The sequence below is a fragment of the Centropristis striata genome, chromosome 17 (assembly GCF_030273125.1).
Source record: "Centropristis striata isolate RG_2023a ecotype Rhode Island chromosome 17, C.striata_1.0, whole genome shotgun sequence".
Lineage (NCBI taxonomy): Eukaryota > Metazoa > Chordata > Actinopteri > Perciformes > Serranidae > Centropristis > Centropristis striata.
The window spans coordinates 4,197,680-4,212,524 of record NC_081533.1 but is presented as its reverse complement, the minus strand read 5'-3'; the positions used below and the strand labels follow the sequence as shown (position 1 = coordinate 4,212,524).

The 14,845-nt window shown below is 38.2% G+C and overlaps 1 protein-coding gene across 2 annotated transcripts; it reads left to right on the top strand.

Annotated features, from left to right (window-relative positions):
- The first annotated feature begins 4,188 nt into the window (after nt 1–4,188).
- LOC131989525 (uncharacterized protein C17orf114-like) lies at nt 4,189–14,845 on the top strand. 2 transcript variants are annotated; one of them, XM_059354766.1, is made up of 3 exons: nt 4,189–4,379; nt 11,889–11,983; nt 12,689–14,845. In XM_059354766.1, the coding sequence occupies exons 2-3, from the start codon at nt 11,899–11,901 to the stop codon at nt 12,859–12,861; spliced, it is 258 nt and encodes an 85-aa protein (XP_059210749.1). In that variant the 5' UTR covers nt 4,189–4,379; nt 11,889–11,898; the 3' UTR covers nt 12,862–14,845. The 2 variants fall into 2 exon arrangements, with proteins under 2 accessions (XP_059210749.1, XP_059210751.1); XM_059354768.1 differs by lacking the exon at nt 4,189–4,379 and having other exon boundaries at nt 11,319–11,983.

The window sequence follows — 14,845 nt, the reverse complement described above, 5'->3', positions numbered from 1 at the left end:
TTTTGATGATTCTGGCTTAGAGATAATGAAAACCAAAACATGAAAAATATTGAACTTTTTCACGATATTCTAATTTTTTGAGATGTACCTGTAGTGGCCAAAGGCTGGAAATATAACCTCTGATTCCAGGGGCCAAAAAGTCTTGTTCCATTAGACTTTAATTGCTAAAGAGACGTCTGTAAATCAGCGGATAATTGTTTTTTTAGGTGCATCAAATTCCCAGTATGAACTGAAATAGCCCGTATTCAAATTATTATGTCTAAAAAGTTGTGTTCTTTTTTTTAAATGTATGTTTCATGCAAAAAAAATACAACTCAAAGTGCTTTACTGGACAAAAAAGAAAAAGAAAAAATGACAATAAAAACAACAGTATAAAAGTATGAAAATACATTTTAAAGAAGGGGAAAGTGAAATAATAAATAGTTAAGAAATTTAAAAAACAATCTTACCAGCAACAGGGATGAAATTTCTGTTATATTTATTCATGACGACAGTAGAATTTATTTATTCAATTATTTAAAGTTTTTATAAAAAAAAATGTTTATTATGTTTAGGTAAGCATTAAGTTATATATATATATATATATATATATAATTTTAATCAGTTTTTAATCAGTTATAACGAATTGTTTATATGTTTAGTTAAGTTTCTGATTTATTTATTCAAGAATTATATCATAAAAAATATAATATATATGTGATATCATAATAATATAATGGTAGTTATTTATATCTTGAGTTTAATTTCTGCTTTATATTATTGCCGTGGAATCACACTGCTCAGCCTCCCCGGGAAAGTCTACTCCAGGGAGCTGGAGAGGAGGCTCCGGCCGATTGTCGAACCTCAGATTCAGGAGGAACAGTGCGGCTTCCGTCCTGGCCGTGGAACAACGGACCAGCTCTTTACCCTCCGAGACTTCTGGAGGGGTCATGTGAGTTAGCTCATCCAGTCTACATGTGTTTTGTGGACTTGGAGAAGGCCTATGAGGTGTCCCTCGGGAGTCTTGTGGGGGGTACTGCGGGAATATGGGGTACCGGGCTCGTTGCTCACGTGTCCTCATACTCGGCACAACGGCAAACACGTTCCCAGTGGGTGTTGGCCTCCGCCAGGGTTGCCCCTTGTCTCATAGACAGGATCTCAAGGCGCAGCCGGGAGGAGGAAGGGATCCAGTTTGGTGTCCTTAGAATTGCATCTCCGCTTTTATGCAGATGATGTGGTTCTTTTGGCTTCATCAAGCCGGGACCTCCAGCACTCACTGGGGCGGTTTGCAGCCGAGTGCGAAGCGGTTGGGATGAGAGTCAGCACCTCCAAGTCTGAGGCCATGGTTCTCTGGGTGAAAACGGTGGACTGCCCCCTCTGGGTGAGGAGAGAGGTACTGCCTCAAGCGAAGGAGTTCAAGTATCTCGGGGTCTTGTTCACGAGTGAGGGTAGAACGGAGCGTGAGATGGACAGGCGGTTTGGTGCGGCGGGCGTTGTACCGGACCGTCGTGGTGAAGAAGGAGCTGAGCCTGAAGGCAAAGCTCTCGATTTACCGATCCATCTACGTTCCAACCCTCACCTATGGTCTTGAGCTTTGGGTAGTGACCGAAAGAGCAAGATCGCGGATACAAGCGGCTGAAATGAGCTTCCTCCGTAGGGTGGCTGGGCTCAGCCTTAGAGATAGGGTGAGGAGCTCAGACATCCGGAGGGAGCTCGGAGTAGAGTCGCTGCTCCTTCTCCTCTAAAGGAGCCAGTTGAGGTGGTTTGGGCATCTGGTAAGGGTCCTCCCGGGCGCCTCCCGTTAGAGGAGTTCCAGGTCCAACTGGTAGGAGGCCCCGGGGAAGACCCAGAACACGGTGGAGGGATTATATCTCTCTCCTGGCCTGGGAACGCCTCGGGGTCCAGGAGGAGCTGGACGTTGTGGCTGGGGAGAGGGACGTCTGGAACGACCTGCTTATCCTGCTGCCCCCGCGACCCGGCCCTGGATAAGCGGAGGAAAATGGATGGATTATTAATAGCGAGAGTTAAGAATCTAATTATATTAAATTATTTATGTATTGCGTGTTATTAACAAAAACATATGTTTATTAAGCATTTTATATATTTTATTTAAATTCTAGAATTTAATTAGATAAGCACTTCTAATTAATAATTCATATATTTAGTTTCTGCCCCTAAAAGCTGCATATTTATCAGGCAACAAGGATTAAAGTCTATAGTTAAAATGTGACAAGATCTTGTTAATCACAGTTTAAATCATGATCTGAAGGAATAATTCTGACTGTTTTCAGTAAACACACATGACTTCATGCTTCATAACCTGAGAAGATATTTATACTCTGGCAGCTATTTCTGATGGAACTTTATGTTTTCTGTATCAACAAATATGTGAATGAGGGAGTCAAAACACAGCAGAGCAAGCAGGAGGAAGTGTGTGTGTGTGTGTGTGTGTGTGTGTGTGCGTGTGTGTGTGTACTTATTTATTAATTTATTTAAGAATTAAATTATATAATTATTAATTTTATATATATATATATTTATATCAGTACTTATTTATATATTTAGTTTAATTTCTGCCTTATATTATTAATTGCCAGAGTTAAGAATTTAATTATATTAATGTATTTGTCTATTTAAGTGTTTTATTAACAAAAACATATGTTTATAAAGCATTTATATATACTTTTAAATCTAGAATTTAATTAGAAAATCACTTATAGTTAATACTTTATATATTTAGTTTCATGCTTCATAACTTGAGAAGCTATTTATACACTGGCAGCTATTTCTGATGGAATTTTATGTTATCTGTGTCAACAAATATGTGAATGAGGGAGTCAAAACACAGCAGAGCAGGAGGGAGTGTGTGTGTGTGTGCAGAACGTGTGTGTGTGTGTGTGTGTGTGTATTCTTGTATGTCCTACATAGTGAGGACCGGAACACGTTTTTAGACATTTTTGCAAAGTGAGGACATTTCGGCCGGTCCTCACTTCTTTAAAGGCTTTTTTGAGATTTCAGACTTTATTTTAAGGGTTAAAGGTTACAATTAGGTTTATGTTAGGGTTAGGGGCTCGGGAACAAGGTTATTATAGTTAACTCAACAAATACCCCATTACAAAACACTAAAACTAATAAAAACTGAACTAAAACTAAAGCATTTCAAAAAATAAATACTAAACTAAAACAAGTAAAGTCACTCTAAAAACTCATTAAAACTAACTGGATTTGAAAACAAAGAATCGATTAATAAGATTAATTAATTACAGAAAAATTAAAGCGTAAAAAAAATTGACGCATTTTAATCTGACTTATTTTTGCAGCGTGGAACGTTTCTCTCTGGATGAGTTTCAGGCGGACCGATTATACTGGAGCACCAACTAGCGTTGATGAGTTGAGACAACAACAAACCACAGTGAACATGAAGGAAGAAGCTGATGAGACCTTTGGTTGGCCCCGTGGATGATGGGACATTTAGTTACTAAAAACCAACGGATGGAAGCGTCCATAAGAGCATGGTTGTGTTGCTAGGCAACAATGAATTCACATATCACCGCAGCACATCCAGCCTCAAGTATCACCTCAATGCTAAACATATAGCAGCTAGCGGCTAGCGTGGTAGCTAGCGTGGATTGTGTTTTACTTCAAAAACCAAAGTATTCTAGTTTACAGAAGGTCTACCTACCTATAGGCTACCTGGATTTATGAAATGTACTATATTTCTAAATATGCTATTGCTACACTTAATGGCAAAAATTGCACTGGTCCTTTGGACTTGAACAAAAATAAACAATATTTTTGTTGCTTCAGCTTATGTATTCAGTCATTATTCAATGGTATACTAAAAATCCATGTGAAAAAAATTACTCCTCCCTGTTCTCAGGTCAAATATTTATATGGGATTAAAATGCGATTAATTTCGATTAATTAATTACAAAGCCTCTAATTAATTAGATACATTTTTTCCATCGAGTCCCGGCCCTAAAAAAAATCACAACCCAATAAAAACTAAAACTAATGAAAAATCCAAAACTATTATAACCTTGCAAGGGAATTCACTATTAAAATGAGGGTCCCCACAAAGATACAAGTACAAAAATGTGTGTGTGTGTGTGTGTGTGTGTGGGATGGGTGAGAGGCAGCGAATGAGGAAGGAGATCTGCAGGAGGAGAGAGGAGGAGGGAGAGAGGCGTGTCCTCCCTCCATGCTCCGGGGATTAGCTATTTAAAGTTGAGTCACAGAAACCTTCAGTCTGCCAATGAGGACGCGACAGGACGCAGCGACGCGCTTTAAATGAGGGAAGCGACATAAAAAACACAGATGAAGTGAAGAAGCTGGAGATCATCAACAATATACAGATTTCTAACTGGCTGTCTGTCAAGTCTGCACCTTTATTTCTCCAGGTAGGTCATTTAAAAGGCAATTTAACTCAATTTTAAGTGAAGGTAGAGCTATAAAACTGCCGCTGGGTAAATATAATACGTGCCATAAAGTCGTCTAGTATAAACCAGTAGTGTGTTGGTGGTGTGTGTGTGTGTGTTGGAGCAGGAGGTGTGTCAGTGGGAGGCTCCTGGCGCAACAACACGCTCTGGGAGCATTTTTGCAGGCAAATCTTTGCAAAAAACTGTGTTATTTTGCACGCCTGAACGCACCACCTATTGATCAGACACTGATTGGATCGAAAAACGTACTTTATGATGAGATTAAAGCATGGGTGTCAAACGCGCGGCCCGCGGGCCAATTGTGGCCCTCGTGATGATATTTTGTGGCCCCCACCTTGATATGAAAGTTTAATGTGAGTTTTATATGAATGGCACTTTACTGTGTTGTGTGTGGAAGGTCCCTTTAATTACTTTTTTTTGTTGTAATTTTGCATCTTTTTAAAATAATTTTGTGTCTTTTTTGTGTCATTTTGTGTTTTATTTGGTAATTCTGTGTAATTTTCAAGTAATTCTGTGTATTTTTTGGTCATTTTGTATCTTTTTTAGTCATATTGTGTCTTTTTTTAGTCATTTTGTGTATTTTTTCTGTCATTTTGTGTATTTTATTGGTTATTTTGTGTCTTTTATTGGTCATTTTGTCTCTTTTTTAAGTAATTTAGTTTTTTTCTGTCATTTTGTGTCTTTTTTTTAGCAATTTTGTGTCTTTTTTTTGTCATTTTGATACTGCCTAGCTGCCCCCAGGTAATTTGAGTGTGAGACCCCTGGGTTAAAGCTTTAAACGAATCCTCTTGAGGTTTTATTTCACTCTTGAATGGGCAGCTAGAGCTTGTTTCCACTTCTTACGCTTCAGATATAAACACGCCGGCCATTAATAGTGTGAGAGGAGATAAGTGATGGTAGTGATCTCCATGAAGCTCAGATTAACCTGTCTGGCTCTGCTTCATTCAACCTTCCACGTGCACGCTCACACAAGCCTCATGCTCGTGCACGCTCATCTGAAAGTCACAGGTGAGAATGACAAACTGGGTTTATTAATTAGCTAAATATGGAAAAACTAGGAAGAAGTGGTTAGTTTCTTCTATAAAAACAGAGTAGAAATACTCAGGTACAGGTTAGGGACTGTCGCAAAATTATTATAAGGGGTTAGAAAAGGAGAATATTTAAATAAGGTCATAACAGAATAAGGTCTTTTTTTTGTATTTTCCATCCTATATGTATAGCTTATTTTAGCCTTCTTTTGCAATATAATAACATAAAAAAGACTCTCCTGTATCAGGGTTTTAACAATGTGTAAGATGCTGAAACACCCAAAAAACTTTAAGTTTAGGTACACCAATAAATGAGTTATACCAGTTATATTATTTTGACATGTTGTGGGGGCGGTGTTGCAGAAATTTTCACAAAAGTCTTATAAAAAAGCATTATAAACCCAGAAATATTCAAGTTACTTATTGCCATCATGGTGTATTCACAGCTAATTCTTTATTTTCGCTGCGTGGTTTCACACAACGTCAATGCCAAGACACAAATATGCAAAATTGTGCATTATTTGCATATTCTCACAAGCCGAAATTTGTCGACTCATGCAAGAAATTTGCACGACGCTGCTCTACGAATCAGTAATGAGATTCTCCTGCAGCTCTGAAAGCGTTTAAAAGTTGTTTGCTTGTCGTCTTGCAAACAGAGATGATAAAGCATGAATTCAGACTTTATTTTTTACAAACCTGCATCATGTTTTAGTTTTTTCAGCGCACTTTTGATCCGTTTTATGATTGAATCTGTTTATTTTGGGGCTCATAACGATTTAGTAACGCCTTAGTGGCAGACAGACAGACAGAGTTCCTGGAGAAAAGGAAAAAATGAAGCAGAAGTGGAGGATATTTTGTGGTTGATGATGGAAACTAGTGTGAGTGACTTTGTATTTTGTGTAAACACCTCATAAAGTTCAGCCTCTCAGTAACTTTCATACAGTCCCTAAACGTCCTGCATGCAAACATCACCCTTCAGAGTGTTTTACCAAATATACCTAATATATTCATACATTTCTGGATTGCATTAACATGTAAGATGCATTTTAATAATGTATCAGATGAGGTTAATGCACGTTTGTCTGGGTAGTCGAAGCACTTTGTTACATTTTTATGTGTAAAATAAATGTCATGGAGCAAAAATAACTGTAATTTGCCCCTAAAATTAAGTAAAATAGAAGTTTAAAGTAGCAAAAAATGGAAGTGTAAGCCCCCTAAAAGTGATTTAACCCTGTGGAGTGTCCGAAAGCTCCAAATAATCCAGACTTGTTGACTCCATCAGACTAGAAAACAAAGCAGCGTGGAGCCCTACTGTAAATTTACCTCTAAAGTTCTGGCTGTAAACTCCATGAGGCCAGTTTCAGTTTGACGATGATATACCAAGTAAAACTGGAGACAAGCTCAAATAGATTTAGTATCAAATGATAGAACTGGATGGAACCCTCTTATATGGTAGATTTGACACCTTTGGTCACATTTGACACATTTACAATTCTTTATTGAGCATGATAGTGTTTTGAAAGTAAAAAAAAATGCAAAATCACATTTTATGTTGGACTAAAGGACTAAAAAAGACACAAAATTACCCAAAAAAGACACAAAAAGACTAAAAAAGACGCAAAAATACACAAAATTATTTAAAAAGACACAAAATGACCCAAAAAAAGACACAAAAAGATGTTTTGGAAGTTAAAAAAACAAAAACCTGATTCAAAATCACATTTTATGTTGTTTTTTCTTTGTTTCTTTTGGGTTCAAACTGTTGATCCAGTAAGTCAGGAAGAAAAAACAATCATCAGGTCATATAGGTGAAAAAAATATACCAACATGGCATTTAAACATTTCTTAAGTGGTGAATACAGGATGGAAATGATTCAGAAATGGACAAAATAGCCCAAAAAGTCCAAAGAGTTTAGCAGAATACTTCAGATTATTGATGCGTCTGTTGTATTAGAGCTCGATAGAAACACCTTAAAAGCTGTTTTATCCTGTGATGAATATGAGAGAAAGCGGATTGAATGCTGCTATTAATGGACACACACACACACACACACACACACACACACACTGGTGCAGGTAGAGAGCAGTGTGTGCGTCAGCAGCCTGGCAGGCCTGTGTGAGGCTTTGTGACACAACACTGCTGCACTTTTTCTTTTCTTTTTTTTTATAAAACCCCGGAGACTGAGTGGAGAAGGGAGGGGCTCAGTGGAAATGTGGAGCTGTGGGAAGATTGTTATCGCTGTGAGCAGAATGTACTCCGCTTTAACTCTGTTGACACAGAGGATAAGGGGCTGAGAGTGGGCTGGTGGGTCGGTGGGGAACCTTGACTGATAGAGAGAATGTGCAGGGATGAAACTCTGCAAACACGTTTGCGTGGCGTCCACAGATTTCCCTCTAACTGCAGACATGAACAAACACGCACTCACTGATGGAAACCTCAAACTGAAGACACTTGCCAAAGTTTCTGTGGAAGTGTTGCGCAATTGTCAGTTAGACCAGTGAGCAACATTATTCAGGAGGAAACCTGAGGTGACAAAGAGGAGAGGCACCATCCAGACCAGCTCTCTTCTATAAATCTTCACCTCTCCTCCCTCTCTGTTGGTCATCGGAGGTTGTTTTTCTGCTCCAGGCGGCTGTTTGCTGCCAGACCTCCTCAGCCAATCACCATCCAGGCCTCTAAATACCTCACCACTCACCACTGACCACACTGCAAAAAAACAACTGGCAAAAATAAGAAATAAATAACTAGAATCAAGCAAATGCATGCTCCAAGCAAGTCAAATGATCTGACAGTGTAGTAAGTAGATGTTACTTTGTAAGAATTCTTTTAAATCAGTAAAAATATCTAGAAACTGGAAAAACCAATGATGTCTTGAAATGAAAACAAATATACTTATTTTGAGCAACTGTGGCTTAAAAAGCCCGACTGCAGTAACATTAAAATAAGCCAGAAATACTTGAAACGAGCACATTTTGGTGATAGAAAATGCTTTTGAAATATCATTCAAACTACATGCAACTAAACTCTCAACTGGAACCAATATTTTAGGTAAAAAGTCACCATATTCAACAGTTGAATAGATTGAAAAGCATGAAAAAGCTCACAATGTCAATCGTAAAAGGAAGTCTTTAAACAAGATTTAATTTATCCTTTATTTTAATTAAATAGACACATAATAATAATAATACTAATAATTAGATAAGCACATACTACTAATAATAATATTAGTAATTAAATAGGCACATAATAATAACAATACTAATGATTAAATAAGCATCTAATAATATTAATAATTAAATAAGCACATAATAATGCTAATAATTAGATAAGCACATAATAATAATAATAATAATGATTAAATAAGCATATAATAATATTAATAATTAAATAGGCACATCATAATAATAATAATAATAATAAAATAACCACAAAGTTACGGTCAGTAGTTAAATTATACTCATAACAATATAATTAGGATTCTATTGCTAGATAGAAGAAGAAAATACTTGTGTGCAGTGTTGACATTGTGTGTGTGTGGACCTGTTTTGCACACTAAGCAGCACTTACTTGCTAAATTATTAATGCACAAAGAATTTATAGCATAACTGTGTAATGAAAGTGGTGTAATTAGGGGAAAAACACGCTCACTCAGTCCTTTCCTGGTTCTCTGTGCCTCTCATTGTGTTCTATAGTGAGTTCTCCTTTTACAGGCGGTACCTCGGAGTTGAGCGGACCATAATGGACTCACTGTGTGTGTGTGTGGGGTAGGATTTCACAGCCACACCTGGCTGGAAACGGGAAGAGAGGCGCAGTAGACGGTTCATGAGTGGAGGGTTTTCTGTGTAAATGTAACCAAAAGAGAAAGAGAGAGAGAGAGAGATTTCTCTCCCTGAGGCTCGTCTCTAATCACCTCTCTGACTCTGTGTGTGTGTGTGTGTGTGTGTGTGTGTGTGTGCGTGTGTGTGTGTGTGTGTGTGTGTGTGTGAGTGTGTGTGTATGTGAGAGCTGTCACGTCTGCATGAAGCTGAGTCTCCGGTGGAGCAGCATGAAGGATCAGTAAACAGAGCGGAGCACGTCACTCACAACTCTGTTCTCCTCTCTGCTGTAATCACAGTTTACTGTTTGTCACCAGATATCGCTGATTAATCAACAATGGGCCTTCAGAGCTTTATCACACTTTATCACAGACGCTTTGTTTAAAGGAACACTCCACCGTTCTTTCATATTAAAACATGTTATTCGGTCAAGTAAGACGAGTTGATACAGACCTCTTGCGTCTCAATGCGTGCACTCAATCGCCCTGGCACGCGGCGCCACTTGGCTAGCACTTAGCTTAGCCCAGTTCATTCATTAGGATCCAAACAGATGGACAGTTAGAAGCGACCAAACTCCTCCACGTTTTCCCTATTTAAATACAGCTACACGAGTAGTTAAACGACCAAGTATGGCGACACAAAATAAAACGTGGCGCTTTTCTAAGCGGATAAAAAGGAGAACTATAATGTATGGCGGAATAGCACTTGGGAGCACTTCGACTCGGCGCAGTTATATCATCACTCCTGAGGGGAGAAGATTTTTCAGGAGTGATAATATTACTGTGCCTTCTAACTGTCCATCTGTTTGGATCCTAATGAATGAACTGGGCTAAGCTAAGTGCTAGCCAAGTGGCGCCGCGCGCCAGGGCGATTGAGTGCACGCATTGAGACGCAAGAGGTCTGTATCAACTCGTCTTACTTGACCGAATAACATGTTTTAATATGAAAAAACGGTGGAGTGTTCCTTTAAGACTCACACACAAAGAGACGCGTCGTCTCTTTGTGGTCATTTTGAGTCGTTTTGTGGTTGTTTGGGTCTCCTTGTGGTCATTTAAAGTCTCATTAATGTTTTGTGTTTTTGAGTCATTTTGGTCAATTTTGCACCTCTTTATAGTTGTTTTGCGTCTCTTTGTGGTCATATTCTGTCTGTGGTTTTTTAAAAGTCTTTTATGCTTGTTTTGCAGTCAGTTTGTGGTCAGTTTGGGTTGTTTACATCCCTGTAGTTTTTTGTTTTTGTTTTTGGTAATTTTGAGTCAGTTTGTAGACATTTTACATCTCTGTGTGGACTTTACATCTCTTTGCAGTTGTTTTGTGTCTCTGTGGTCATTTAAAGTCTCATACATTCTACTGTCTTTGTAGTCATTTTGGTCAATTTTGCACTTCTCTAAAGTTTGTGGTCATTTTCCATCTGTTTGTGGTTGTTTGAAGTCTTTTATGCTTGTTTTGCAGTCAGTTTGTGGTTCTTTTAAGTCGTTTGTGGTTGTTTGCGTCTCTTTGTGGTTGTTTTGCATCTGTTTGTGGTTGTTTTGCGTCTCTTTGTGGTTGTTTTTCATTAGTAAGTAGTTGTTTTGTGTCTCTGCAGTTGTTTTAAATCATTATTAATTCTACTGTTGTTGTAGTCCTTTTGGATCCTTTACAGTTTTGCAGTTTTGTGTATCTTTGTGGTTGTTTTGTGCATCAGTTTGTAGTTCTTTTGCATCTCTTTTAAATTATTTTGTGTAACTTTGTGGATGTTTTGCATCATTTTGTAGTTGTCTTGTGTCTCTTTGTAGTCATTTTTCATCTCTTCATGGTCATTTTGTAGTTGTTTTTGCATAAAAGTTTTAATAACTTGCAGGAGAGACATTAAAGTTTCACAGCTATTCTTTCATTCTGAGGCACAATTACGTTATAAAGTGCTGAGATCCATCAGCTCCCTCTGCCCCATTTTACCTGACCTCTTTTCATAACCCGATTACACTAAAATAAATACCTTTTTTTTTCTCTGAGTAAATACAGCCTGGTGCTGGCGCGTGGCCTTGGCTTTATCTTATCACTCAGAGGAGCCTCAGAAAGGAGGACAATCCTGGTGGGAATTATCAATCTGACTGACTTGTTGTCTGCAGTGTTAGATTAAAGATTGTTTCATAATGAGGACAGATCTCAGTCAGCAGCCCCTCAAAGGGAACACTCAACCTCTGAGTGATGTGTTTGGTTGTCAGCTTTAATAACTCCTCTGGCTGATAGTCTATTGACGTGTTTTTCCAGGATTAGGCGACGCGGAGGATGATGCCGTCCTGTAAATACTGACTGACTGATTGGCTGGTTGCCGCCCAGTGATGTAGTCAGCTGGCGTTAGGATATTATGTGGCTGAAGAGCAGGATCATAATTCCATTAAAGTGTGACCTGGTGATGAGACAAGGAGCTGTCAGCAGCAGACGAGTGTGTCATTGTCACCAGACAGCTTAAAGATATTAACAAAACAAAGTCTGATTCCATATTGCAGGGACGGTTTCTCACTGTTGTAGTTCAGAGCTCTACCTCTGTTCCCCCAGTCTTAAGAGGAGTCCTGGGCTTTAAAACAACCATCATCTTAGTCTTTTGCCTCTATTTTTGATCATTTTTACCCTCTCTCTCTCTCTGCAGACACTCCACCATGGGTGTGAAGATGCTGCAGTGTTTTCCTTTCTACAGACGCTGTAAAGAACGCTGCAAGAGCAGACAGTGCCCCCCAGCAGCAGGTGAGCAGCACTTCATCAAGATAAAAGGTTTTTGTATTATTACATAGCTAACTACTTGGCTCAGTAGCTTGCTAAGCTAACAACTTAGCCAAGAAGTAAGTTAAATATTTAGCTTAGCAAGCTACTTAGACAAGAAGTTAACTGAGTAGTTAGCTTAGCAAGCTACTTAGCTAAATACTTAGCCAAGAAGTTAGCTAAGTAGTTGGCTTAGCAAGTTACCTAGCCAAGAAGTTAGCTAAGTAGTTAGCTTAGCAAGTTACTTAGCCACGAAGTTAGCTAAGTAGCTAGCTTAGCAAGCTACTTAGCCAAGATGTTAGCTAAGTAGTTAGCTTAGCAAACTACTTAGCTATAAAATGGATATGGGTCATTTTTGACCCATGTTGTGCGTTAGAGTAGTGACACAAAAAGGGATTTTATTAAAAAAATAATAAAGGAAAACATAAAATTAAGATGTATGATGATCAAAAACAAACTAATTGAGGAAAACCTGGAATACTGAATGATGAAAATAATTTATTACAAAGATATAGAACATAAACCTCAAACATATCGGGTCACTTTAGACCATGTTGTGCTGCAGCGCTGTGAGCTCTCAGGGCCACCGTCGTTTCCATCCCAAATACGCTGTAATAACACCGTCTCCCTCTCTACCTGTCTCTCTGCCTCTACCTGTCTGTCTGCCCTCTACCTGTCTGTCTCCCTCAGTCCCCGTGGAGGAGATGAAGCCCCGTCTGTGCTCCACCACCTCGTGGAGCAGCGACAGTGAAGGATCCGGCAGTCTGAGTCGCGGCTCTCAGATCTACTTCTCCACCAAGGCCCGCCTCTCCTTCAGACACCAGCTGGACAGCAACATCAACGCCGTGGACGCCACCTACTGAGGACGCCACCTACTGAGGACGTCTACACGCTGTGGGGACGTTTTCTATCTGCAGACAGCTGAGCGTCTCATCACCTTTTAGATGCATTAAACAATAGTTGCATTTTAACCCTCGTTGCTCGCTAAGAAACTGTGGATGATGACTCAGATTGAACACAGACCCGAGGAGGACAGGCCCAGACACACTTGGTTTTCAATCTCTGTGCATTGAGATTTGATAAAGAGACGGACACGATGCTGACGGGAGAGAGAAGAAAACCTAGAGACTTGTTTACAGATGTCACAGCCAAAAAGTGCATTACTTTTATTTTTTTTTTACTGTTTCTTTCTCTTTTTTTAACCCCTGTATGGAAATAACTGCAGATTTTTCTATTGTGTTTCACAAAGCAGGATGACGGAGTAAAAGCTGATACATACAGGAGCATCTCAATAATTATCAGAATATCATAAAAACGTTTATTTATGTGAGAAATTCTATTCAAAAAGTGGATTAACACATTATATAGATCCATTACACACAGAATGAAACATTTCATGACTTCATTTATTTAATCTAATTATAATGATTATGGCTTACATTTAAGGAAAATTCAGTGTCTTAAAAAAAAAGTTTAATATTACAAAAGACCAATTTAAAAAGTGTTTAATATGGAAATGTTGGCCTCTGAACAGTTTGTCCATCTACAGTCATGGAAAAAATGATAAGACTCATCGTTCATTTTAATGCCTGGTACAAATATTTGTACATTTGTTCGGACGATACACTGAAAAAACATTGTAACATTGTGTTTACTTAAAAAAACACAGGAAGTGTTTGTAATCTTTACTCAGGCTGTTTCTAAGTAATATTTATTTAATAAAACCACTTATTTTTTAAAATTAAAAATACACAAGTAAATTGCAGATTCACTGATGTCCCTCAATTACTTAACCTACTGCCCCCGCGACCCGGCCCAGGATAAGCGATAAGCCAATGAACTGGTTTAGTGAATATTACTTGGAACGAATGATTCAATTTACAGACAAAACTGAGGACACATAATAACAAACAATCACCAAGTAATGCACGACATAAAAAAACTGCTATTTCAAAGTAAGAGCACTGAATTTGTATTTCTTTGTAGAATTTATATAGATGATTGAAATAATAATTACAGGGCCAAAGAAATCTATTTTTTTCAGTGTAATAACTAAAATCATTATCAATAAAACCATGTTAAATGTTAGATATCAGCTCTTAAATTAAACTCTCATCAGCTATTTTTGTTATCATTATATTTGTCCAAACAAATGTACCTTTAGTTGTACCAGACATTAAAATGAACAAGAAACTGAAGAAAAAGGGTGGTCTAATATTTTTTTCCATGACTTGGTTTGGGATATTTGACTTGAACTACTATAAATGGACTTTTCCATCATATTCTAATGTATTAAGATGCAGCTGTACTTTAAGAACAGAGACGTTTGTTCTCCTGCAGGGCTGCAAGAACAAAATGACATAATTTTGTTCTTGTAGCACATCATCTGGGAACAACTTTTTTCTCGTGTGGTGTTCAGGAGCTTTGAGGACTTCCCAGGAGTTGTGCAGTGGAGTTTCTGGTGAAGAATGAAATGTTTGCTGTGCTTCATGTGACTAACGAAGATGCTCAGATGCTTTTTCTGCCTCTAGTCAGTTTCTCTTTTTAAAGCAAACTGAGCTGCGTTCCAAACATTTACACTAGAGCTCAAAAGTTTGGGTTCACCCAGAAAATGTCTGTGTTTTCCATGAAAACAAACTGTTTTATGGATGAAATGAGTTACAGAAAGAATCAAACATATAGTAAAGACAATGAAAAAGGTAGAAATAATCATTTTAACCTGCACAAATCTCAAACTTTACCTCTAGAGACTCAACCAGCCTGAGGAAGGATCATTGTATTAATACTGTTTTCAGCTGCAAATGATTTGTTTCTTGTGTGTGTTAAATAATCTATCTTGTTTTAAGA

What these genes read in the sequence shown, in the direction of transcription:
- LOC131989525 (XM_059354766.1), top strand. Translation starts at nt 11,899, where the DNA reads ATGGGTGTGAAGATGCTGCAGTGTTTTCCTTTCTACAGACGCTGTAAA. An exon ending in ACAGTGCCCCCCAGCAGCAG is followed by an intron (nt 11,984 to 12,688) that starts GTGAGCAGCACT and finishes TGTCTCCCTCAG; the next exon opens with TCCCCGTGGAGGAGATGAAG.